The sequence below is a fragment of the Haliotis cracherodii genome, unplaced genomic scaffold (assembly GCF_022045235.1).
Source record: "Haliotis cracherodii isolate W230 unplaced genomic scaffold, xgHalCrac1.p SCAF_14, whole genome shotgun sequence".
In the NCBI taxonomy this organism is placed as follows: domain Eukaryota; kingdom Metazoa; phylum Mollusca; class Gastropoda; order Lepetellida; family Haliotidae; genus Haliotis; species Haliotis cracherodii.
The window spans coordinates 35,679,363-35,707,166 of record NW_027266269.1 but is presented as its reverse complement, the minus strand read 5'-3'; the positions used below and the strand labels follow the sequence as shown (position 1 = coordinate 35,707,166).

Here is a 27,804-nt window from a genome sequence, read left to right as displayed (position 1 = left end):
GGGTTTTCGCTTGTAAAAATATTTTTTTTAAAACATACAGTTTTTCTTTGAGGAGAAACAGACTCTTTATACCGAACAAGCTTTGTTAACACATATATCACTAGTTTAAGTTAGTAATATTATTCATTACAAATAAGAAAAAAGGATTAATGGAGAAAATTGTGAAAGAAAATCTAACAGATAGTGTGGACCGACAAATTTATAGCCAAAATTGTCAGCCATTGTCAGACAATAAACACCTGAATTTGAAGTTATTGTTTTTTTAAACCACACCTTGAATTTGCAAAGTATTTTTAGTTAGATCTAGTGACTATATCGTCATTTATGTGAATGAAGCTCGCGGAGAAATCCTTTTCCACTTCGGGTTCCACAATTTATACGATCCCGATCATTTACAACAACATAACACGTTGTAGCATTCGGTGGCATCGTCTGCTAAAGTCGACAGTGGGAACTGGACATCGGAGAGACGCATCTTGTATCATCTTCGCCAAGTGTTTTAATTAGTGTTAACAGTTTCATTTCATCTAAGTGTTGAAAATGGTCATAGCACGTGCGAGGAATTTTTGTCTGATTTGGACATTGCTTCTGAATTTGCAACTGATTGTGCCGGTATTCACAGAAGAACCGGTACAACCACCATCCGTAGAAGAAGCGACGAAAGACAATTTTGTAACGTTTGCCAGAAACAACCCGTACTTGCTGGTTCTATTTTGTAAGTATTTTTGTAGAAGAGTTTTTTATCAATTTCTCCTAAGTCACACGTGTACATATTGACGCACGCACTATACGAGCATGTAGCCTGCTGTGTATAATGGCTTGTATTGATCAATGATTTGACACTCGGCGAGGCTTTATACGTGGAAATGACGATCGACATGACTAACAATGCTTGTTTGTTTGTTGTTTTACGTCTCACTCAGCAATATTCCACATATGTGGCAGTCTGTTAATGATTGTCAAGGCTGGACCAGACAATCCAGTGACTGATTTGAGCTTTGATCCATGCAAGTTGGTCACAATAATGACATGCAGACAGCCAAGTCAGCATGACCATGCAATCAACTCTTATGACATGCATGGGTTGCAGAGGACCTATATTCTTAACCGGAATCCCCATGGGTGACTGTGTCATGTTATTCGCTGCTAAGTGACCACTCCCTTAAATATCCGATATGCCTGACAATGCCTTGATAACTCCCTTACTCTGTTATGTGTCTGAGAACACCCATTTAACAATAACTCCCATATGACCCATGTCTGAGAACACCCTGATAACTCCCTTATATCCCATGTGTCTGAGAACACCCAGATAACCCCCTTATATCCCATGTGTCTGAGAACACCCATTTAACAATAACTCCCATATGACCCATGTCTGAGAACACCCAGATAACTCCCGTTTATCCCATGTGTCTGAGAACACCCAGATAACTCCCATATATCCCATGTGTCTGTGAACACCCAGATAACTCCCGTATATCCCATGTGTCTGAGAACACCCACATAACTCCCGTATATCCCATGTGTCTGAGGACAACCACATAACTCCCGTATATCCCATGTGTCTGAGGACAACCACATAACTCCCGTATATCCCATGTGTCTGAGAACACCCAGATAACTCCCGTATATCCCATGTGTCTGAGAACACCCACATAACTCCCGTATATCCCATGTGTCTGAGAACACCCAGATAACTCCCGTATATCCCATGTGTCTGAGAACACCCACATAACTCCCGTATATCCCATGTGTCTGAGAACACCCACATAACTCCCGTATATCCCATGTGTATGGATGTTTCAGATGAGCCTGGGTGCGTGACTTGTGAAGAGGCCAAACTTGTGATGAGCCAGCTAGAGACACCAGAGTTATTCCCTGGAGGTAAGGCAGAAAGTGCCAGAAAAGACAATGACAGTCTCTTACACAATAAGACTTAGTGTCTTTTACTGTGATGTGATACCTCTTCACAAAAATTCATCTTCTTAAAACTTATGTAAACTATCTGGCTTATAGTCTAGATCTGCCTGTGATATCAATGTCATGATTGATATTACCTTCTTAAAACCTATATAATATATCTGGCTTATTATCTAGATCTGCCATTGATATCAATATCATGATATATATTGCCTTAAAACCTTTATAATATATCTGGCTTATAGTCTAGATCTGCCACTGATATCAAACCCATGACTGATATCACCTTCTTAAAACCTGTATAATATATCTGGCTTATAGTCTAGATCTGCCATTGATATCAAACCCATGACTGATATCACCTTCTTAAAACCTGTATAATATATCTGGCTTATAGTCTAGATCTGCCATTGATATCAATATCATGACTGATATCACCTTCTTAAAACCTATATGATATATCTGGCTTATAGTCTAGATCTGGCATAGATATCAATATCATGACTGATATCACTTTCTTAAAACCTATGTTAATATATCTGGCTTATAGTCTAGATCTGCCATTGATATCAAACCAATGACTGATATCACCTTAAAACCTATATAATATATCTGGCTTATAGTCTAGATCTGCCACTGATATCAAACCCATGACTGATATCACCTTCTTAAAACCTGTATAATATATCTGGCTTATAGTCTAGATCTGCCATTGATGTCAATATCATGACTGATATCACCTTCTTAAAACCTATATGATATATCTGGCTTATAGTCTAGATCTGCCATAGATATCAATATCATGATTGATATCACTTTCTTAAAACCTATGTTAATATATCTGGATTTTAGTCTAGATCTGCCACTGATATCAATAACGCGATATATATTGCCTTCTTAAACCTTTTTATTTGGCTTATTATCAAGACTGATATCACCTTCTTAAATCCTATATAATATATCTGGCTTATAGCATAGATCTGCCATTGATATCAATATCACGATTTATATCACCTTCTTCAAACCCATATAAATATATGGCATATAATCAGGACTGATATCACCTTCTTCAACCAATATATTTGGCTTATAATCAGGACTGATATCACCTTCTGGCTTATCTGATATCAATATATCTGGCTTATCGTCTAGATCTGCCAGTGATATCAATATCATGACTTATAACACCTTCTTAAAAACTATGTTAATATATATGGCTTATAGTCATCTTCTTAAAACCTATATCAGTATATTGTGCTTGGTAGGTCTCTACTTAGAAGTCAGATGTGAAATTTGTTTTATCTGTTCATAGTCGAGAATTTTAGGCATTGTTTAGATATTGATTTCTGTATGTCTATCCAAGTCCTGTCAACCTGCAGTTTTAATTAGATGTGGTTTAGATAAACACTGGAGTAATTGACTGCAACATCTGCTGCTACAGCTGTTAATGTGCTGTTATTCGTGTTTTGAATATAATTCCTCAGCATGATGACCGTGAATGTTTGCTGCAATTATCAAACTCATGTGTTGTCAGGTCGAAAGCTTCATTGTGATATTTACTCAGTCACTCTTCGTACAGTTGATTCATTGCCGTTATGCCAATTCCCGTGGAATTACTTATTGTTTACATTAATTAAAGGGAAACAAGGAAAACCTTTTTTTTCCCCCAGGCCCATCTTCCCGAGGCAAGCGTGTCCACTAGCCTATATCGAAGCCTAGTTTCTACCCTTGAAACATCAAGGCCACTTTTCTTGGCTCGACCATGGTGCCACCTCGCTTAGGTCACGATTTGTGCCCCTTGTAATGAAAACTTGATATCCGATCAGATCGCTGTTCTTATCACGTGTAGCTTCACAAAGATGGCGACTACAATAGCAGTGATAAATCTACAAATTTAACTACCTGAGTCCTGGGACTCACTGAACTGACTATTTATGAGTCCAGTCGTCTTTCCTTTGCAGTTTTCCGTTTGTCCAGGGAAGCTTCAAACTCACTTGTCTCAATTGTATCATTCTGACCAAACATCGATGACAAAGTTTTTTGAGAATGTGACAGCTTTGCTACCTTTATCGGCAGCGGTGGCAGACTGCTAGAGAAATTATCAACAACAAAAACCGAAGTCATATACAAGCTTTCTTACAATTGGTCACTTGCTTATTGACAACCAATCAGCTATCGCGTTTTAAAGAAAAATGTCGCATATGCGTATTAAGTTATTTTTAGACCGGGACTTTCCATGGAAAATCGATTGACCAAAATCTTGTTTAGACAAAAGAAAACTTCATTAAAAATGTTGATATTGATTTTCCACAAAAAAAGGACATTTGTGTTTCATGAAAACCTTGCGTCCTGGAGGACGAACATATAAAAAAATATGGGTCCTGACAGAATTTAATGCGTCATGCGGGGGTAGATTTATCCCTGCAATAGGCGACGACCTTGTTGATCAGATTATGAAAACATTCACAATTTCATCCCTGACACAAAATATAGGCAATCGTCGGTTGTGGGGTTTAAAGGGCATACTCGTGTCAACAAAGACAGGCAGCAGCAAATCACTTTCATACGAAGGTGTACCAGTTCTCTGATTGGGCTATCAAAGTGTGCGATAGTCCAATCATATTTTTCACAGGAAAGGGCAGCTTGATGTGGCAAGGGTGGAAAGAAAACTTTAATAAAAAGGCTGGTGGACGCTCTTGCATCGGGAAGATGTCCCAAGCCAGGAAATTGTACTATTAGTTCTTTTGTATTGATATTTTGACTGAAATGTATTACGATATATATCGATATATTGATTGATAACAAAGTTAATGTTTCTGTATGGGTGTAGTTTGAAAATTCCTATCTAGACCTTCAATTTATCAACTTAATGCTAAACATGAACTTGGCTGATCCGTTAAATATGTAAAATTGAATTTTCTGCCTTTTCCTTTTTCCATCTTAACCATGGTACGATGACATTCCTAACTTTTAGGCCAATTTAAATTTTGGTGACCACATGTTCAGAAGCATATCCTCAGACACTGGTGGCTGACGTTTATCTGGTCATGAGTTGAGTTGTTGAAATGGGGTTTAACGTTGCGTCCAAGACTATTGCACATATATAGCGACGTGCATGCACGTGTGTGTGTGTGGCTGCTTGTACTAGTCCGGACAGATGCCAATTTATAGTGCTAGCTAACTGAGATACCATGCCGCAGTTTAACATGGATACCCCACTCAGACACAGTATACTGACTCCGAGCCGACCAGTACTTGTTTTAGCCTCTTAATATCGAGCGCCAGACAGGGTAACAACAAGTACCATCTTTAAACGTCTTTTGGTATGACGCGGCCGGGGATTGAACCCTGGACCTTCCGCACTCTGGGCGGACGCTCTACCGCTAGACCAGTATCTGGTCATGACATATCCAGAGCACCCATATCAAGAGCAGCTGGTGTGTTCTATCTGTAAGCCATTGCAAGAGCTAATTACCGTATTCGACATAATAAGCGACGGGGGCACTCTCAAAATTAGAAAAAGGGGCTCTTATTAGAATATTATTTTGGTGAAAAACAACAGAGTTGAAAGATAGTCAATTTCATGGTTTATGCAGACAGCCTAAAATGTTTATATACGACAGATATATTTTTCCAGAATTTATTTTAAAGGATGCATATAACACTCATATTATACAAGAATAAATAAGTCTTGCGTACATTGATCAATTGGAAGGGGTGATAATTGGGATTGTTCACTAGCCAATATATTAGCAAATATCGCCATGGGCGCTTATTACGTTGAATACAGTATTACTAATTCATGCCCCATGGGGATGCTAGGTCCTCAGCAACCAATGTGTGTTGTAAGCAGAGATTTAATGGATTGTATGGTCAGACTCGATCACTTGATTCAGCGTTCCTGCTGGCTTTTGAAACTGCCAGTCCTTATGCACTGGCAACACTGAAAATTACCAGTCCCCCCTAATTGTTGCCAGTCCCAACATTCAACAAATAAAAAACGTATGCAAGTTATTTGGTTTCAATTCTTTCAACATCATGTTCAGTGCAAAGATGTCACCTCTGAAGTAACTTAATTAGATTTATCATCCAAAACTGGCTCCCACAGGAGATATCGCTTGGATGAGATCAAGCGATATCTACACTGTAGATATCGCTGCAATGAAATTACATCACAATGCTTTGCAGATCACTGGTTACCATGACGTCACAATCAAATGACATCACTAATGGCTCTGCTACTGAAGCTGTTTGCAGTACTTTTTACACTGAAGACACTGCTAATTACTGTCTACAAATTGAAAAAGTTGAAAGAATGATGTTGGATGATAAATAAAATCTCACCCTCGTGTCTTTTGATATCAAATATATCAACACTCATTGATAAAAGTGGCAAAAATCCTCGGCAAGCCTCGGATTTTTCCACTTTTATCAACTCCTGTTGATATATTTGATATCAAAAGACACTCGGGTGAGATTCTCTATCTATACGTCATTCACACAAACTTCAGTCACAATTTTCTCTCTCTCTTTTTAATATTTTGAGACAAAGTCGCTACAAATGGATATTTAACCTAGAAATAGACAAGGGGAAACCCTGAGAGTAACAGACAAGAAGACTTTGTTGCTTTTATGAATATCACTGATATTTTGTTCAACAACTAAGATTAATGAGGTACTTTATTTACCGGTCCACACTGGCAGTCACATGAAGTATCGGTCCAAGGTAAAAACTGGTAATTACTGGTAAATGTGAAGGCTGTTGATTGATCGTGTGTCGAATTATTGACCAATTATTTCATCAATTTCTCCAGGACTATCCCATGTATGTGAGGTCCTATGTTTATTGCACAGGTCACAAATCAGGCAAAGTTAATCAAAGTTGCAGAGAGTAGGTGGATGGGTGACTGTGTTCTAGGGCTGGGACGGGTAACTCGGGTACTCGGATCGGGTGAGTACTGAGAAGGACCTGGGGACCCACAGAACTACCCGGACTCGTGGTTAGTCACGTGATATATTGTTTAATGACAAAAAAATGATCTAGAACTATATGGTTACACTACAAGTCACTAATGTTCGCTTTTCTTTCTGGACCCATGAAGATCCTGGTAGAATAGGTCTTCAGAAACCCATGCTCGCTGTAAAAGGCGACTTTGTTTGTCGTAAAAGGCGACTAACGGGATCGGGTGGTCAGACTCGCTGACTTGGTTGATGCATGTCATTGATCCCAATTGTGTGGAAAGATGCTCATGATGTCAATCACTGGATTGTCTGGTCCAGACTCGATTATTTACAGACTGCTGTCGTATAGCTGGAATATTGCTGAGTGCGGCGTTAAACAACAAACAAACAAACAAACAAACATTTCTTTCTCACTATGCACCCAGATTTTTATTTGTTAAAACTTCAGTCAACTTCAGTGTATGCATGACCAGATCGTTTTATAAGTGTATCTAAATACATTTTGTCCAGGGCTACAGTCAAACTGTTCCCAATCAGACATTTTGTACCTGTTGAGACCTGCAGCGGGTACCCGGGTAGGGTCAGGTGATAGGCAGATGGGTAATTAATTTGGACTCGTCCCAGCCCTACCGTGTTCGGCTGTTTTACTTCTGAGAGTTTCCAGGGCTTCAATTTGGTATTTGTCATAAGTGAGGTTTGTTGAATACACTTATCGCATACCGTATTCGACGTAATAAGCGCCCCGCTCTAATAAGCGCCCACGGTGACATTTGCTGATATATTTGCTGGTGAACAATCCCAATTAGCATCCCTTCCGATTAATCAATGTACACAAGACTTATTTATTCGCGTATAATACACACTCGTGTGCTATATGCACCCTTAATTATGGGCAATAAAATTCTGGAAAATTATATCTGTCGTACATTAACATTTCAGGCTGTCAGCATAACCATGAAATTTACGTTTCAACTCTGTCTTTTTTCACCAAAATAATATTCTAATAAGAGCCCCCTATTTCTAATTTTGAGAGCGCCCTGGGCGCTTATCACGTCGAATACGGTATGTATATTTAATTGATTCTGTTATAAAGTGTTAGAACATCTGTGTACAGTTTCCGTATCAGCCTCAATTGATCATATAGTAATCATATGCAAAAGAGTGAGAGAATGTGGTCTTTCAAGCCGATTGAATACGGGAAAGTATGTAATGCGAGGCGTGCCTGTTGCAGATTTTATCAATATATGTGGTTCGTTTATCAATCGCTTTTATTTTGAAATTACTTCCCTAATCATCATGAAAACTGTAGGACTGATTATTTATGCGATAAACATTTATGCAAATATTTATACCTGACACAGCAGTTATCAGGAATCTTATCAAAGAATACATCGTGGATTATAGTTTCATCACCATCTGTTACCCTAGTTACCGTATTTGACGTAATAAGCACCCAGCTCTAATAAGTGCCCATGGCGATATTTGCTAATGTATTGGCTAATGAACAATCCCAATTAGCACCCCTTCCGATTGATCAATGTACACAAGTCTTATTTATTCGCATATAATACGCACTCGTGTGTTATATGTCACCCTTAATTACGGGCAATTAAATTCTGGAAAAATATACCTGTCGTATATAAACATTTCAGGCTGTCAGCATAAACCACGAAATTTACGATCTATCAACTCTTATTTTTTCACCAAAATAATATTCTAATAAGAGCGACCTATTTCTAATTTTGAGAGCGCCCTGGGCGCTTATTACGTCGAATACGGTAAATGTTTCTTTAATACTGTAGGAAATGTAACTTTCAAGGACAAACACAGAATGTTTGTTTGTTTATTAGTTGTTTAATGCCGCACTCAGCAATATTCCCGCTATATGACAGCGGTCTGTAAATATTCGAGTCTGGACCAGACAATCCAGTGATTGACATCATGAGAATCGATCCACGCAATTTGGATATGATGACATACATCAACCAAGTCAGCAAGCCTGATCACCCGATCCCGTTAGTCGCCTCTTAGTGACAAGTATAAGTCTCCTTTTATGGCAAGCATGGGTTGCTGAAGACCTGTACTAACCCGGATCTTCACAGGGTTGTTACTGTACCAATAACATGTGATAGCATGTGATACCATGTGCTCCTAGCTGATGTGGTGATGGTGGGCTGATCTGATGAAGAAGCCCTGGTCTACGTTGATGGTCGGCTTGCATCTTTTGATGTGGTCATACCAGGATGAGGGATGTTTGTTGATGTGTTCCAGAGCTGAATAATTTTAATTTTAATTTTAATTTTGATGTTTATTTTAAGTTTGGCTGTATGTGATCATGGATATCAAATTCCTTATTTTCCTCATGTGTTCCAGAGCTGAAGAAGATCCAGATATCGGACGTGGCCCTTGCTGCGACATACGGAGCCTTCACCAGTCCTGGCTTTGTGCTGTTCAGGCATGGCACAGGGAGTCCAGTCGTCTATGACGGTCAGTACAATGTACCATCAAACAGCAGTGGCATTGTTAATAATATCGGTTAGGTAAACCCCCAAGTCATGTGACTGACACTGACCTCGAGTATTGTATCGTCACATGATCAGTTTTAACCTGTTACATGATGTATGAAAACAAGATGGCGTTTGTTACACTACCATTTTACGGTTTGCAGCTAAGTTTCTTTAATGAAAAGAGAGGATGGTTTAAAGGATTCATATGATATACAGTGAATGTCAGTATAACAAAATGAATAATTACTCTTGACGAGGTCAATATGCGAAAACAAGGACCCTGACGGACCACCACATGGGTCGGGTCCTCGGGTCCTTGCTTTCGCATATGACCTCGTCAAGAGTTATTATTTGTATACCGTTTTACCCTTTCATGTCTCTCCCTACATTGTACAGAGTTTTACACGATGCAGAAATATGTGTCCAGTATGCAAATAAGTCCAGAATGGATGCAGAAAAAACTTGTATCCCCAACAGAGCTCTAGATAAGCTTTTGGTTATTTGGGTATTTTACCCAGGGGTTTAATTTTGATTGGATATCCACAATTTTTAGAGGGTATTCAAATATTTTTAACCCACTTGTTTCTTGACATTTGGGTATTTTTGCTTAAAACCTGTTTCATAACAATCCCCGTAAATCATTTAAGACTATGTGAATAGTTATATATCCGTCTGCGTCTGCTTACAGCTCCCTCTCCGGGAAGCCATTTTTATTTGCAAAACTTAGCATAGTGTGAAAGGAGGTATTCTTTTAATCAGCAAACACCAACTATTCAAAATAAAACATGTACATTGAGGAGCCACGATGTGCTTTAAAATTGGCAACAATCAGTATATGTTTGGCGCACAAGCTTTTTCCAAATGTAACTGTTGGTAAGTGAATTTCATGATCGGCTGATACACAATCATTTTATCTAACATTTGTAATATACGCAATTGTTTTATCTAATAGTTGTAATATTCGCATTAATTTTATTTCAATAGTGTATTTATAGTTATTCTCCATTTTTGATACTCTGGGATTTTATTTGTCTGTGTATTTCTGTTTATTTAATGCATATTTTACACAAATACGCAACTTATCTCGAGCTCTGCCGAGGGACGCACAGTAATATTCATTGTATCAAATTCTTGACAAGAAATATAAAGTTCCTGTAATTAAAATAATTATTATTTCTTACAGTACAGTACACTACACTACACTACACTATACTACACCATACTACACCATATCATTTCTTTACAGGGAACCCGTGAAGATCCGGGGTAGAAAAGGTTTTCAGCAACCCATGCTTGCCGTAAAAAGCGACATCATTTACAGACCACCGTCATATATCTGGAATATTGCTGAGTGCGGTGTTAAACAACCACCCAAACAACAAACAAAACAAAACAAAACCTTTACAGGGCCCCTCACACTTTCTGTAAGGACACTTGAAATTAATTATTGGGGGTCCTCTAGACTAACATCTAGTATCTGAAATGAACATATCGTACAGAAAAAAACAGTTTATCAGTTATCTTAATAAAGATATAATAAAAAGGAGCCCAGTGACTCTTCATTTTCAAATACTGCAGTGATCTAGACTTGCCAAACATTAAAGACTTGCATGGGCTGTATTTGATATATATTTGTATCAGGGTCTGTAAGACAGACTAGGGGTCCTCACAATCTCATTAAAATCAGACCTCAGTTCTCGCTACCGCTAAACAAAGATCTGAAGACATCCCATTAAGGGTCACGTCAGACCGACCTTTCATCAGACAAATCAGTGCATCGCTTACCAGATTATGAAAGTGACAGTCGGAATGTGATTTCTAATCATGCAACCTCGAAAACTTTAACTCCGAACGATAGTTACGAGTTTAACGACTGAATCCATACAATCTAGACCATCTATTAGCCATTCCAGAATGTTCTTTTATTCAAATTTCAATTTGTAATCAAGAATTTGTCAAAATATGTTTCGAAGCGTAGTCGCCAATTTGAAATTAGTGCGGTAAAGCACGAGAAAGTGCCTTCTGATTGGTCATTCCATTGGTCGGTCAAAGTTCGCGCTAGGTCGGTCTGACATGACCCGTAATCGGATGTCCTCAAATCTTTGTTTAGAGGTAGCGAGAACTAAGATCTGGTTTTAATGAGATTGGGGGTCCTCATGACCCCTGGTTTTGCTGGTCAAGGTGTATCCCTGAGTGTGGCTGTGTTCGTTTCCAGGTGTGACTGTGGACACAGAGAACATAGGTGGCTGGCTGGACGTAGCATCAGACGTAGCAACCAAGTCTCTGACTGACGACTCCTTTGAGCATCTCACACAGGCAGCCACTGGAGCCACAACCGGGGACTGGCTGGTTGCATAGTGAGTACTGGAGCCTTTTTAAAAATGATTTGGGATAAAAAATATTTCCTCTGGTTTATATACAAATACAAAACTGTTCACTGGTCATGTTGGCTGTCCTGAAAACATCTGTTTTGTGTAAATAAACAAAAAAAGTATGTGTTGTGAAAAATAATAAAAAATGTGTTGTGAAAAATTAAATAATATGACTTGTGAAAAAAATAAAATAATTATGTGTTGTGAAAAATTAAATAATATGTGTTGTGAAAAATATAAAAAAAATGTGTTTTGAAAAATTAGATAATATGTGTTGTGAAAAATATATAAAAAATATGTGTTTTGAAAAATTAAATGATATGTGTTGTGAAAAAAAAATATTTTGAAAAATAAAAACAAGTTGTGATAAATATGTCATGGGAAAAATAAAAAATAATGTCTTGTAAAACATAAAATATGAGTCGTAAATTCTTTTTAAAATATGTGCTGTAGAAAATATAAAAAATAACATTTTCAGCTTCTCCTTCAGCATGTTTGGAGCATTGGATGTTTTGAAATAGTCACGGTTAAAATAACAAAAATTTGATCTTAAACAAAGAACAAGATATCAAATGTTTTTCCGCCACCTAAATAGTAGTAGAAGGTACTACATGTCATGGTACTCCATCGGCATGGGGCAGTGCTCATGACATCAACCACTGGTTTGTCTGTCCCCGGTGATTTATTTGCCTCTGTCACATGGCTGGGATATTGCTGAGTGCGGTGTTAAACAACAAACAAACCTTCTACAAATACTTGACCAACTGGACACAGTCCATTTAAGTCCTCTTCTATAACACCCCCGACCTAAAAGGGCGTGGGTAAATAGTTATACCAAGTCTGTCCTCTCAAGAATATTTGTTTGTGCGACATATAACTTGAAAACTACTGCATAGATTCTTTATAAACTAGGTGAACACTTTCTTCACTAATTATATAGGTGCAGTGCGAAGTTTGATTGCAATATTTTGAATTTCAGAAAAAATTACTTAGAATTGTTTTACATACATTTATGCAACCTATTCTTGAAACTGCATTAATTCTTTTCAAATTTATTAAACAGTTTCCATACTAATAGAAGAGGTGCAGTGCATAGGTTGTTTTGATATGTGGAGTTTCTGAGAAACTATGAGTATGATTGTTTTCATGTTTTGAACTTGGAAGAATTTTTTACTTCAACATTTGTGTGACCTATCACTTGAAAACTACTTCATGGATTCTTTTCCAATTAGGGGTGTACTTTTTATAACAATTGGAGAGGTGCATGCAAAGTTTGATTTCGATAAGTGGATTTAACATATTGCTTTTTTAATGTTTTGAAGTTTGACATATGTTGGAGTCGAAGTCGGGGTATTAGTGAGCCCTGCACACTTTTCGCCTTGTTGTGACTATACTGACTGGTTCATGTTACAGTTACAAAGACTCCTGCTCAAAAATCCTGTTCGCCATGGAAAGTTTTGGAGTCAGGTAGGTGATGTCACGTTTATTATTGCACTTGTATAACAACATGTTTGTGTGTGTGTGTTTGTGTGTGTATGTGGCTGCGAACTAATGCTGATTTATAGTGCTAGCTCAATGAGATTCCATGCTACAGTTTAACATAGATACCCCACTCAGACACGTATACTGGCTCCGAGCCGACCAGTACTTGTTTTAGCCCCTTAATGCCGAGCGCCAGGCAGGGTAACAAGAAGTACCATCTTTTAACGTCTTTTGGGATGATGTGACAGCAGATCGAACCCCGAACCTCCCTCTCTCCAGGTGGACGCTCCACCACTAGACCCCGTAGGCGGTCCCAGGTACTTCCCGTTTTTCTACTTAAGGTAATGCTTTAATGCAAGTTTGGGCTAGTGGACTGAGAAGTGTTTGGCACTGACTTCAAATTAGCATTTTCAGATTGATTATGATTTTACTTGTGACACAAGTTTAACATTTTCAGGATGAAGAGGAAAATGAATATAGCCAAGGTTGCCATGGAAACCAATCCCCGCTTGGTGAAGAGGATGAAGGTTACGAAATGTCCCAGTGTCATATTGTAAGTTACTACCTGTCATCATAGACAGGGGGCGGTCGGGTAGCCTAGTGGTTAAAGCGTTCGCTCGTCACGCCGAAGACCCGGGTTCAATTCCCGACATGGGTACAATGTGGGAAGCCCATTTTTGGTGTCCCCCGCAAACCATACTCACTCACTCACTCACTCACTCACTCACTCACTCACTCACTCACTCACTCACTCACTCACTCACTCACTCACTCACTCACTCACTCACTCACTCACTCACTCACTCACTCACTCACTCACTCACTCACTCACTCATTGTAGACAGTGAAGTTCATGTCCACATTTGAGTTTGTGAAAACCAAACCTAAACATCGTCAGGTTCTTATTTGAGATCAGGTGAATCAGTGTCCTCGAGGTGATGAAGACATGGCTTGATAAAGGGTTGTTTTGAATATTTCCTCACAAGAGGCCCGTTTTATTCATCACTGTCAGATCAATATTTCTCTCTTCTAATGAAAACGTAAACGAGTTGTTATCACGTGCACACTATAACCGGTAGATAACGGCGATGACTGGTCGCCAGCCAGTAACAAAAAGATGACAAAAGCCAATCAGAAAGCAGTTTCTGGAGCTTTACAGGATCATTTTCAAACTAGCAACTTCCATTCCAGGCTACACTTTGAAAAATAATGATTCCAAATTTGAAAACTAAACAAAAGAAAATTGTGGAATGTCTAATTGATATTGTAGGCAGTACTTCCCACGGACTATGGAAAGTCTCTTCCGTTTTGAAATGTGTAGTCCATTTAAGCAAGAGATGATTTTGATGGAATCAGTCTTCAGCCCCTAACTGTCATTCGGAATACTCCGTTATGACCTTTTTGAGGTTGAATAATTTATAAACCCATTCGGACTGTTCTTTTCCTGATCTGATAAGCAACACTCTGATTGGTCTGACGAAAGGTTCTCCGATCTCAGATCTTTGTTTATCATCCAAAACTGGCTCTCACAGAAACTAACAGGAGATATGCTTGGGTGAGATCAAGCGATATTTACATTGCATGACAATGCTTTGCAGACCATTGTGACATCACTGGTTACCATGACATCACAATCAAATGACATCACTAATGGCTCTGCTACTGAAGCTGCTAGCACTGCCTACAAACTGAAAAAGTTGGAAGAATGATGTTGGATGATCACCCTCATGTCTTTTGATATCAAATATACAACACTCGTTGATAAAAGTGGAAATACTCCTAGGCTCTCGTTGATGTATTTGATATTCGTCGACTGTATTTTCATTGTCACCACCTATAGTTCTTGTTAGGAACATATTCAGGATCCGAGGTGTTGTTTATTGAGTCCTCTTGTGTTTCTTTCAGTTATAAACAAGGGAAAATGTACCGCTATGAAGTAGAAAAATATGACACCAAATCTTTGACCTCTTTTGTGGAAGGATGGTACAAAAATATGAAGGCGGAGTCAGTACCAGTGGACCCCTCAAGCTTGTGAGTATTCACATTGTATAGGCTGGTATTTGGCCCCAAGTCTGCAGTAGGCATCAGTAAAAGTTCTAAAATTGGTATTGAAACATTCCCAACCTGTGAAGATCTGGGTTAGAATAGGTCTTGGGCAACTCATGCTTGTCGTAAGAGGCGACTAACAGGATCGGGTGTTCAGGCTTGCTGACATGGTTGATGCATGTCATTGTGTCCCAATTGCGTGGATCAATGCTCATGATGTCAATCACTGGATTATCTGGTCCAGAGTCGATTATTTACAGACTGCCGTCATATAGCTGGAATATTGCTGAGTGTGGCGTTAAACAACCAACAACAACAGTAAATATCATGAATTATTTTCTAATGAAATCATTATTTTGTTTCAGTGATGAACTTACTGACAATATTGCTAAGGCCTTGAAAGTAAGTATCATTCATGATTCATGATATAGTAGTCTAAATTCCCTGTGTTAACAACAATAATATATTCTCAGAAATTACAGACTGCTTCTAGGTCTGTAAAACTCACTTCAAAGTATGTCACATGTAACATGTTATATTTGGGATTACGCTTTCCTTGTAAAGTACAAATTCCAGTACTTTTTAGGGTGGAGCCCATCCAGGACTCGAACCCACACTTTCAGAGTTAGGCAGCAAATCGCCCAGCACACAAAGTCGGTGACCTGTCTATCATGGTTAACATTTATACTAAGTTATCTTATAATAATTAGATCTACATCAAGTGCTTTTATGAGTTATCATGGTGTAATATTTGTACACCATTTCATATAATTATAGTTTAGCAGGTAATAATTATCATCAGGTAAAATGCATATATAAAATATCAGTAGTTTCAGTTATAGCTTTTTAGATGGTTGCTAGCCTAAGGTATCAAGTTCCCATCTCCCAGACAAAGGATATTTATTTAAGTATATCTGTCATCACCTACCGGGGTATATTAGAATAACATTACTTCAATTAAGACTCATTAAGGATTAGCCCCATACAAGCTCGTCTATAGTGCATTAAGGATTAGCCCCACACAAGCTCATCTATAGTGACACCCTAATCTCTTTCAAAGCATCCAGTAAATATGTCAACAAGATTAGTGCCAGTCCAACAGGATAAACAGGATTTAGTCTTCCCCTCTGTCCAGCCATCCATTTAGCATAGGACACAACCAATCGTGTATCAACCAATCACATTCCGTTCTATTGTTCAAACTTTCATTAAATACATACTGTAGCCAAGTTCTAGAGGGAAGGGGTTTGACTCTCTTACCAAGCAGACCTCTCTCCCACAGCCCAGAGTGTGTACCGACTCTCTGTGGCACCCTCAGTTATTTCTAAGTATATTGTAAATTGTTAATTGTTCTTGTAAATAAAATTGTGATTAGTCTCCTGTGACTCTGGCTCTTTGCTGACTAATTCCCCAAGAAAACCAGCACGTCATTTGGAAGGTATTGTTCACCTAGAACAGTTCCATGATAATTTGGCGGAGAATCATCGTTTTCGGAACCACGGAGTCCAGGAACTAACTACAACCAACTACAAGAACCCATTGGAGGACATGCCCAACCGTGATCATCTGATGGAATAACAAGCAAGCTGCATCTACCTCTGACCTCAACACTGGATTAAAGACAACCAACTCCTGCAAAGACACCAACAAAGGAAGAAAAAGTCTTCAAATATTGTAAGTACTACATTGTTGATTACTTGTCTTCCTTTAATTTAGTACGGTACATACTAATAGGTGTCATGGCAAATATGGAGTCTGGTATGGAAAGTAACTTCGAAAGTGAAATTCCAACAGTGTCTTTAGTTACGCCCCTTGCCAAAAGTGTAATTCAGGCAAAATTTGGCACAAAAACAACAAATTGTTTAGTAGATACAGGGGCATCCATTTCTTGTATTTCGTCTGCTTTTCTGAGCACAGCTTTTGAAAACCTTACTCTTGGAAACTCACCCTTTCCACAGGTTAAAGGTGTTGGCGGCGAATTGCATAAAGTGTTAGGTTCAGTTGTGTTAGATTTTGTCATTGAGGATCAGGAATTTTCTCAAAGATTCTATGTTCTGCCTACACTACCAGAAGCAGTGATACTAGGTGAGAACTTCCTTGATGACAATGATGCAGTCTTAGATTATAGCTGTCATTCCTTGATACTTAACAACAGCACCTCAGATAGGCAATATATCAATTTCATAGCCAATTCAGTGCAAGAGATTAGTGGATTAGCAAAAACAATAGATCAGATTTACATTCCCCCTCAGAGTGAAATTCATTTCAAGGTTAGACTATCAGAGGTCAAAGCGGATTCCCTCATCCTCATTGAACCCATTGCTTCCCTCACTGCTCATTCTGAAGTAGCAGGTGGTAGAACTCTTTCCAAAGTGAAATGCAAAACTGCTACATTTAGGCTTATGAATCCCTCCCAAGAAGAAAAAGTTCTTGACAAGGGTACAGTTGTAGGCAAATTTAGTTACATTGACCAAGACTCTGTTTTTGAAATCGGCTCTGACCAACCATTCATCAGTACCGTTAACACCGACAATGAGAACAGAGACAATGACACCAGGGATTATGTTAAAATTGCACAAAAATTAGGATTTGATTTGACCAATACACAACTGACTCCTGACCAACGACACAGACTACTTAGATTCTTGGGACAAAATAGAGACATGTTTTCAACAAGTCTTGCAGATTTAGGAAAGACTGACATGCACCAACATATCATTGACACTGGCGACCACCCACCCGTTAAGAGTAGACCATATCGCCAATCTCCTCATCTCCAAAAAGTCACTGAAGAACTTATAGATGATTTTCTGAAGTATGATTTAATCGAGGAGTCTACTTCTATGTATTCAGCTCCCATTATCCTAGTCAAGAAACGCGATGGCTCATATAGATTTGTTTGTGACTACAGAAAGTTGAATTCTGTCACTTTACCAATGTCATGGCCTCTTCCTGTTTTTGATGATGTTGTTGATAACATCGCCAATGCACAAGCTAAGATCTTCTCTACTTTAGACCTTGCTAATGGCTTCTTCCAAGTGCCATTACATGAAGATTCAAAGCATAAAACTGCTTTCGTCACCCATCAAGGCCTTTATCAGTTCAAACGTTTACCCCAAGGTTTGACAAATTCTCCACTTTGTTTTCAACAGCTCATGAGCAAGGTGCTAAGAAAATTGCTTTTTAAGGTTGCGCTGATTTACATTGATGATTTGATAATTTACAGCAAAAACTTTGAAGAGCATCTCCAACATTTGGAGCAAGTATTTTACTATCTGAAACAGGCAAAATTGACACTAAAGCCATCCAAATGCAATTTTGCAACAGACAAAGTTTCTTTTCTGGGTCATGTTTTATCATGTGGAGGTGTTCAAGTTGATGACAAAAAGATTGAAGCAATTAGAACCTTTCCAGTGCCCAAATCACAAAAGCAGATCCGCTCCTTCTTAGGTCTCACAAACTTCTACAGGAAGTATGTGAAAAATTACGCTCACATAGCGCTTCCACTGAATGCCTTGCTAAAGAAGCATTCAGAGGCAGAAGTAGGAAAGAAACCAAAGTTCCAATGGTCACTTGAGTGTGATCAGGCATTCAACACCCTCAAACATGCTATGAGTAATACACCTGTTCTGGCGTATCCAAATTTTGACAAAGAATTTCTTCTTGCAACTGATGCCAGTGATGTGAGCATAGGTTTTGTTTTGAGTCAAAAAGACGAGAAAAATAATGAACATCCAATAGCTTTTGGTGGTAGAGCTCTTCATGGCAGCGAAAAGAACTGGAGCATTACAGAAAAGGAAGGCTTAGCTCTAGTTGAAGCCATTAGATCCTTTCGTCCATACCTTGCAAATTCCAAATTCACAGTCTACACTGATCATATAGCATTGAAATGGCTGAAATCCATCAAGGATGCCACAGGTAGGTTAGGGCGATGGTCTTTGGAACTTTCTACCTACACTTTTGACATTGTTCACCGCAGCGGCAAAGCCAATGGGAATGCCGATGCTCTCTCACGTAGGGAATATGAGGAAAATATTAACTGTAATGATCAGACAGAAGAAGATGCTGAGAAAACAGTCTTCTCAGTAACTTCAACTCAGCAAAGCAAATCAACTAGCAGTACCACAATCTTGCCAAACACCCATTTATCCACACAAGTCACACAGACAACTCAAACTGAGGATATTTGCACACCTATTGTCAATCACTTAGAATCAGACACACAGACAACACATTGGTCAGTCACCTTTGAATATGAAGAGGATTATCAGTCAGTACCAGTTAATGTTGTCGCAGCATTACATGCTACAAATGCTGATGTTACCCAAGACACATTGGTTGAAGTAAGTATAAAAGAACATCCAAATTTACGTCACCTACAAAGGATTTGTCCAGATTTCATCCAAATCTTTGACTACAAAGAGGATGATGTCCTTCCACAAAATGAAAAGGATCGTCAAAAGATTCTTATCGAAGCCAATACTTTTGAAATTGATGAAGGCATCCTATACAGATTCGTTCCACAAAGACAGAAAGGCCATGCAGACAAGTTCATTAAACAGCTGGCAGTCCCAAGAACCCTCAGAAATCAAGTCCTGCAATCCTATCATGACTCAGAGTTTGGCGGTTGCCACCATGGGAAAGAAAGGATGCACAACACCATGAGACCTAAGTACTACTGGCCCAAAATGTACAGCGATATTGCTACTTATGTCCAGACATGTGAGGTATGTCAACAGACCAAGAGGCACTATCATGGCAAGAAGGCACCACTTCGTCCACTACCTGTAGAAGAGGTCTTCACCCGATGGCACGTTGACATTCTCGGTCCCCTGCCAACAACACCAGATAAGTACAAGTACATTTTGGTTATCACAGATGCATCATCCAGATGGTGTGAAGCCTTCCCACTTCGGACCCAAGAAGCCAAAGAAGTAGCAGATGTTCTCGTCAGAGAAATATTTTGTCGGTATGGCGCACCAAGGACCTTAATTTCAGACAGAGGTCAGAACTTCATGTCCAAACTCATCAAAGCAATTTGTGAACTTTTGGCAATTAAATTTACCCATACCAGCCCATACCATCCTCAAACAAACAGCTGTGTAGAAAGGCTCAATTCCTATATCAATCAGTCACTAAGAGCCTACTGTAACAAGTCTCAAAATGATTGGCCCCGTTTCATTCCTGGCATCATGATGGCCTATCGGATGGCTCCAAATTCATCAACTCAAAAATCCCCATATGTTATGCTTTTCGGCCGAGAAATGAGAGCTCCACAAGATGTAGCATTAATTCCAAAAGAAAATTTAGGCCACAATAACAAAAGTTATCTTTCCAATTTGCTTGAGGAGCTTGAAATCACTAGAACAATCGCAGCTGAAAACACTGCTCGGGCTAAGGAGGTGTATTCAGAACAATATAATAGAAAGGCTAAAGAACCAGAATTCGCCCCAGGTCAAAGAGTTTGGCTTTACTGTCAAAAAGTTGAAAAAGGCCTTTCCAACAAATTAACCAAAAAGTGGTATGGTAGCTATTATATCGTCCATACAGGTCCAAATTATACCTACAAACTACGCCGAAGTTCTGACGACAAAATACACAAACCACTGGTCCATGCCAACCGTCTGAAGCCATATTTTGATCCTGCTGATCGTCCACAGTATCCTCCAGAACCATACCTCAATAACCCCAGTGACATAGATTCAGGAGTCATGGATGACAACGAGGAACCAGTCAGTGATTCACAGCCTGACAGCAACAATTCCCCATCAACAAGTTCAACTTACCAGGCTACTGCTCAGTCACCTCCACAACAGAAAGGTAAGAAGGTCAATTCCAAAACAAAGGCAGGTACTTCCAGCAACAAGAGTCCGAAGCAAAAGACCCCAACAAAGAAGAAAAACCCTGCTTCAACTTCAAGTACAACAGAAAAACCTACCAGTCCCACGGCAACAATGAAGAAAAATCATGCCACACCAGGTCCTATTCCTCCAACCAAGGTAAATGAAAAGGTAAACAAAGGGAAAAGAGGAGTGAATAGTAAGCATCACCAGCCCAAATCCAGAAAACAACCCGACGACAGCCAGGTACAACCTCCAAGTCCAACATCAGGTAATCAAACCAAGGATATCCCTCAGGTTTTCAATCCAGAGGACATCCACTCAATTGTTAGTTCTAAGAGAGCAAATGGCAAAATCTACTACAGAGTGAAATGGAAGGATCCAGAAAGAGGAAACACATGGGAGTATGGCAGCAGCATTCCAGACTCCATTAGGAGAGAATTTCACCTCAAAAGAAGTATGTCAGGTAAACGACGAAAACGTCCACTGAAGAATCATAAGTTTTTCGACAAAAAGGAATCAGCACAAGACAATAAATCAGTCAATGTTCTGTCAGGGAATACAATGTCAGGGAATGTCCAGCAAGACAACACCAAACCATGCATAGAATTAGATGTCAAACCACATCCGTTTTTTCCCAAACACCTACGAAGAGTAGAACATATAATAGAAAGAGTTCTGGGCATTGAAATTATTCAAGGAGACTGCTATGTCAAGGTCTCATATAAAGAACATCCTGATACTGTCCACACATGCCATTTTGAAAATGTTCCTCCCCACCTCATACAGCGCTACCTTGATGATAGCTGGAACGATCTCCGTAATTGGTCCCGTCTAGAAGATAATCCTCCATATGATCCAGAGGAAGCACCAATTTATAAATCCAAAAGGGTTATTTTTCCACATAAAGACTTTGGAAACATCAACACCTTTAACTACCGTATTTTAGACAGTAGTCCCCATGGACCATACCAGGATCTACTCCCCATATATACCGATTGCTGCCAATTGAACATATTCTTGATCAAAATACAAAATCTCCTGAATAAACGGTGCAAATCACGATACAGCTTATAGCTGTATCTTGTTATGTTTTCTTGTGTCCAGTCCTTTCACTATGGGTCGCCAGTTGAGAACAAATGGCATCAGCCTGATCATCTGAGTTATTTGTATCACAGCAAATTTTGAGCATTGACCTGATCAACCAATCTCAAAAGCGAAGTGAAATGACACAAAGCAAACCATACTGCGAATTGAAACCCAAACCGCACCGAAGCGAAGCAAACCATACTGCGAATTGAAACCCAAACCGCACCGAAGCGAAGCAAACCGTACTGCGAATCGAAACCCAAACCGCACCGAAGCGAAGCAAACCGTACTGCGAATTGAAACCCAAACCGCACCGAAGCGAAGCAAACCGTACTGCGAATTGAAACCCAAACCGCACCGAAGCGAAGCAAACCGTACTGCGAATCGAAACCCAAACCGTACCGAAGCGAAGCAAACCATACTACGAATCGAACCCAAACCATACCGAAGCGAACCCAAACCGTACCGAAGCGAACCCAAACCGAAGCGAAGCAAAATAAACCAAACCATATCGCATTGAACCTAAGGAAAATCAAAGCGAAACAAACCAAACTCAAATAAAGAAAACTTAACAACCGAAATGAACCAAAACAAAGAAAAGGCAAACCAAATAGTTACGAAAACTAACAATGATATACACCTTTTGTATACCGTATTAATGTAACAAATCAATGCACTTGTTATATGCACATGCACATATATGTATATATAATGCGTCTAATGATTGTATCCAAAAATAGAAGGATATTACTATTTTTCTCATGATATACTTTTGTAATTTGCCGCCAATACATTCTTCCTGGCCATGACACCGTTTAGTAATAATTATGTACTGATCTTTTACATCATAATTATCATATTTGTTTTATTTTCTAGTTAATACAGACAAACTGAGGAAGTATTTATATATGACATGCTAACTCTCTTTTCTTTGTTTCCATGTAAAACCTCCATGGACACAGCCTACTATCTTGCAACCCCAATCCAGGATGTGGAACTCAAGGCCTCCTACATCACCCATAAAACCACCAGTACAGAGTGCCAAGACAAGCCAGCTCCACATCCAGATTCCCTGATGACAGCATTTTTATATCATGTTTCCTTATATCAAAGAGACGCTATAATAATTGTTATTTACTATACTACCAGTTTAACTTAATACATTGTCCATCTAAGCCATAATTATTTTAATTTTTACACGTTTGGGGTCCAAACTTTTTCAGACGGAGGGGAAGTTATCATGGTTAACATTTATACTAAGTTATCTTATAATAATTAGATCTACATCAAGTGCTTTTATGAGTTATCATGGTGTAATATTTGTACACCATTTCATATAATTATAGTTTAGCAGGTAATAATTATCATCAGGTAAAATGCATATATAAAATATCAGTAGTTTCAGTTATAGCTTTTTAGATGGTTGCTAGCCTAAGGTATCAAGTTCCCATCTCCCAGACAAAGGATATTTATTTAAGTATATCTGTCATCACCTACCGGGGTATATTAGAATAACATTACTTCAATTAAGACTCATTAAGGATTAGCCCCATACAAGCTCGTCTATAGTGCATTAAGGATTAGCCCCACACAAGCTCATCTATAGTGACACCCTAATCTCTTTCAAAGCATCCAGTAAATATGTCAACAAGATTAGTGCCAGTCCAACAGGATAAACAGGATTTAGTCTTCCCCTCTGTCCAGCCATCCATTTAGCATAGGACACAACCAATCGTGTATCAACCAATCACATTCCGTTCTATTGTTCAAACTTTCATTAAATACATACTGTAGCCAAGTTCTAGAGGGAAGGGGTTTGACTCTCTTACCAAGCAGACCTCTCTCCCACAGCCCAGAGTGTGTACCGACTCTCTGTGGCACCCTCAGTTATTTCTAAGTATATTGTAAATTGTTAATTGTTCTTGTAAATAAAATTGTGATTAGTCTCCTGTGACTCTGGCTCTTTGCTGACTAATTCCCCAAGAAAACCAGCACGTCATTTGGAAGGTATTGTTCACCTAGAACAGTTCCATGATATGTCACTCAGCCTAGGAGGTCTCTGACTTTGTGTGCTGGCGATTAGGTGCCTTATCCTGAGTAGGGGTTGGAATCCTTAACATTTGGGCTAAAAAAAATAGTCTTGGTTCTCAGGCATCGCCCGCATCATTATAATGTTTGCCACACATTTTGTTTTTATTTCCATTTTTTTTAAATACAAAAAATCCTTAAATATTCTAAGTCCAAGGGTAATCAAATACTGTACTGGTATTCCATTATTTTACTCATCAAGGAATGCATTTATGTCGGCCTTTCCCAGGTTGATTGTACACAACTGTTTATGTAGTTGCACCACTTTTTAACTGGTTACATTCTAGTTTGAACAACTCCCCTAAAAAAGGCAATGACCGCCTGCACTATATTTTCAAAAGCCATTGCCTGAGAACAAATTCTTTTATTTTTTAGCCTTGGTATTGGACAAAAATCTCATAAACAAGTCATATCAAAAGGTCCCAATTGGCTCAGAAAATGTAGACGCTGAAACAAGTTTCTACACTATACAGTCATGTCTCGTTAATCCGACACTCGTTAATCCGACAATCGGCTTTATTCAACACTAATGATGGGAACCGATTAAATCAGTGCTATTTAGACCTGTTAATCCGACAGTCTCGCACTCCGACTCCGACACACCTAATTTGCAACGAATTAGAAAGCAGCTTTCTTAAGCTTTGGGTACCAGTTTCAAAGTTGTGACTTCAGTATTTTGAATTGGTCATACAGTCCATAACAGTTGTTTTGTGTTAAACTTTATATTTCATTTTGCAGGATCAAATTGAAGGCCCCAATCGTTTCACTTTCCTGACAATTGCCGGAGGAGTAGTCTCCCTTGTTCTGCTGATCCTCGTCTGTGCTTGTGTCATGAGTCGTAGAGCTGCAGAGAGAAAGAAGAAGTTGTTCTAGAGGCTGCCGTGTGCTCCCTGTTCAGCAGAGTCTACTCTGTATCTTATGTATGGAAGATCACAGGGTGGATATATACTCAGCGTCATTATTGAAGGGTCACTAGGTTATAATAGTGGGTAGATATACGACATGAACAACAAGTGTCAGTAGGTCTGGGTATGTGGCCATTGTGATTGACAGTTGAAGAACATGTTGTTTATGCCTCCGTGAAGATCCGGGGGTCTTCAGCAACCTATGCTTGTCGTAAAAGGAGACTAACGGGATCGGGTTGTCTGGCTCGCTGACTTGGTTGATGCATGTCATCGTATCCCAATTGCGTGGATCGATGCTCATGATATCAATCACTGGATTGTCTGGTCCAGACTCGATTATTTACAGACCGCTGTCATATAGCTGAAATATTGCTGAGTGCAGCGTTAAACAACAAACATTACAATAAATGATATTTATGCCTAAGTCACACTAATCGGATGCTTTTATGGAACTGGAAAAATGTAAGTGCAAAATTGGAGGTGATGGCAATACCTACCCAAAACTCACACCTGTAAGTAACCAAAGGTTTAGCCCATCTGGGGGCACGGGTGGCCAAGTCGTCAAAGGCACTGTGATTCGCTGTGCAAAGTTATGATTGTGGGTTCAAATCCCGGTTCACCCCGATTATGTTTCTAGGTTTGTCAGCACCATACCCTTGCTCATGGGTTTCACCGAAGTGGTAAACGTCTGAGACATGCATCACTTCCGGCTTTCCTCCCACATTAAGCTGACACACCGTGATATAACTGGAATACTGTTAAAAGCGGCGTTAAACCCAGCTCACTCACTCACTCACCATGCACATGACAGTCAGTGGGTATAAAATAGGTCATTCAAGATGCTACTGATCTTCATTCTTGGAGGTTGAAAATGCAACACTTTATCTTCTGTTATCTTCATGAGCCCTCAATAACGACACTGAGTATAGTACACCCTGGAGTTAAGAAAGTTTTAGGGGTAGAAAGGGTGGATCATCTTCCTGAGGCAAGGGAGTTAACTGACTACAAAAGTCCAGTTTCCACCCTTGCCGAAATAGGCTGGAATTTCGGAGTTATATTTTGGCTTGACTAACGAGTCTATGCATAGTCCAATCAAAATAGGAAAAACAACATCCGGTTGGTAAACTGCAGTGCAGATTTCTGTCAGTTGCAGGATTTGCAAAGCAGGTGTACTGTCAACTTAGCGTAAGTAAATATTTTCCAAATCTTTTAATGTTTTAGTGAAGGTGTCCATGTAGTTTGATGCAATTCACGAAGTAAGACGCATTTTAATACAATATCGATATTGATTATTGATCATATTGTCTTCACTGGGCACCGCCATTTTGTTTGAAGCAAATGCAAGTGATGTAAGAGGTGGAATCTGATTGGTTAATAGGAGGGACTTAGAAGGGACATAACTATTAGCCACTGGTGGCGCTATGGACGAACCCAGAAATTCCAGCCTAGTTCGGCAAGGGTGGAAACTGGACTTTTACAGTCAGTTAACTCCCTTGCCTCGTGAACATGGGGTGGGTGGATTAAATGGCTGTTGAAGGCGCCAGCAAACTTAGCATCACTGACTCCAATCAGTCAAACACCACGAGGGTTAGAAATTTCTTGTGTTTGTTAAAATCATAACACCACTGTTGAAATAAGTGCTGGTGCCTGGAGAATACACCAACGAATCCTATTTTTGAACAAAATCTTGTGACAATGTTTTTTATATTAAACCACAATAAACATGTCAAACACATGGAAAATAATGAACATGTGAACACGCTGATTGCACAGTGTGAGTTGTAAGATAAACTTTGGGATTCAGAAATCGAAAAGCAGTATTATATAAATCTGGGTGTAAAGAAAAGTGAAATGAGCTCCACCAAATTTATTCAGAAATGGAAAAGCAGTACCACATTCGACGTAATAAGCGCCCCGCTCAAATAAGTGCAGACAACAATATTTGCTAATATTTTGGCTAGTGAACAATCCCAGTTACCACCCCTTGCGATTGAGCAATGTTCTCATGACTTATTTATTCTTGTATAATATGTACCGGTACTCGTGTTTTTATGCACCCTTAATTATGGGAAATTAAATTCTGGAAAAATATGTTTGTCGTATATAAGCATTTCAGGCTGTCAGCATAAACCACAAAATTTACGACCTTTCACCTGTTTTTTTACCAAAATAATATTCTAATCAGAGCCCCCTATTAGCCCCCTCCGTCTCATTTTGAGAGTGCCCTAGGTGCTTATTACATCGAATACGGTATCATAAATCTCAGTGTAAAGAAAAGTGGCAAATTTCATAATTTACAACTGCTCATTATCTAGCCATGGTGAAAAGAGCTCCACCAAATTTGTTCCTCTAGTTGGGATAACATAATTCCAAAGGGCATGCCTGGACATCGTGGATATATGAGTGCCCTGTGCTCTATGAGTGCAGGCTTGAATAAAAACAATTCCATTCTAGACTAGGTTGATGGCTGCCAACAAGATGGAAGAATGGCCCATTGAAATTTTTGGCCCACTTAAGTTTTTGGAAAAATATTATCAGACATATTTGTTTTTGGCTTCTGACATAGTAAAAAACACAGAAATGGGTAAAA

The 27,804-nt window shown here is 39.1% G+C and overlaps 1 protein-coding gene across 1 annotated transcript; it reads left to right on the top strand.

Annotated features, from left to right (window-relative positions):
• Positions 1 to 391: 391 nt before the first annotated feature.
• Positions 392 to 26,018, top strand: LOC139461218 (thioredoxin domain-containing protein-like). Its single transcript, XM_071242824.1, has 9 exons — positions 392 to 715; positions 1,810 to 1,887; positions 9,259 to 9,372; positions 11,608 to 11,749; positions 13,178 to 13,231; positions 13,704 to 13,799; positions 15,152 to 15,277; positions 15,658 to 15,694; positions 25,048 to 26,018. The coding sequence occupies exons 1-9, from the start codon at positions 541 to 543 to the stop codon at positions 25,180 to 25,182; spliced, it is 957 nt and encodes a 318-aa protein (XP_071098925.1). The 5' UTR covers positions 392 to 540; the 3' UTR covers positions 25,183 to 26,018.
• The last annotated feature ends 1,786 nt before the right edge of the window (positions 26,019 to 27,804 follow it).

What these genes read in the sequence shown, in the direction of transcription:
- LOC139461218 (XM_071242824.1), top strand. Translation starts at nt 541, where the DNA reads ATGGTCATAGCACGTGCGAGGAATTTTTGTCTGATTTGGACATTGCTT. An exon ending in GGGGACTGGCTGGTTGCATA is followed by an intron (nt 11,750 to 13,177) that starts GTGAGTACTGGA and finishes TTCATGTTACAG; the next exon opens with TTACAAAGACTCCTGCTCAA. An exon ending in ATGGAAAGTTTTGGAGTCAG is followed by an intron (nt 13,232 to 13,703) that starts GTAGGTGATGTC and finishes TAACATTTTCAG; the next exon opens with GATGAAGAGGAAAATGAATA.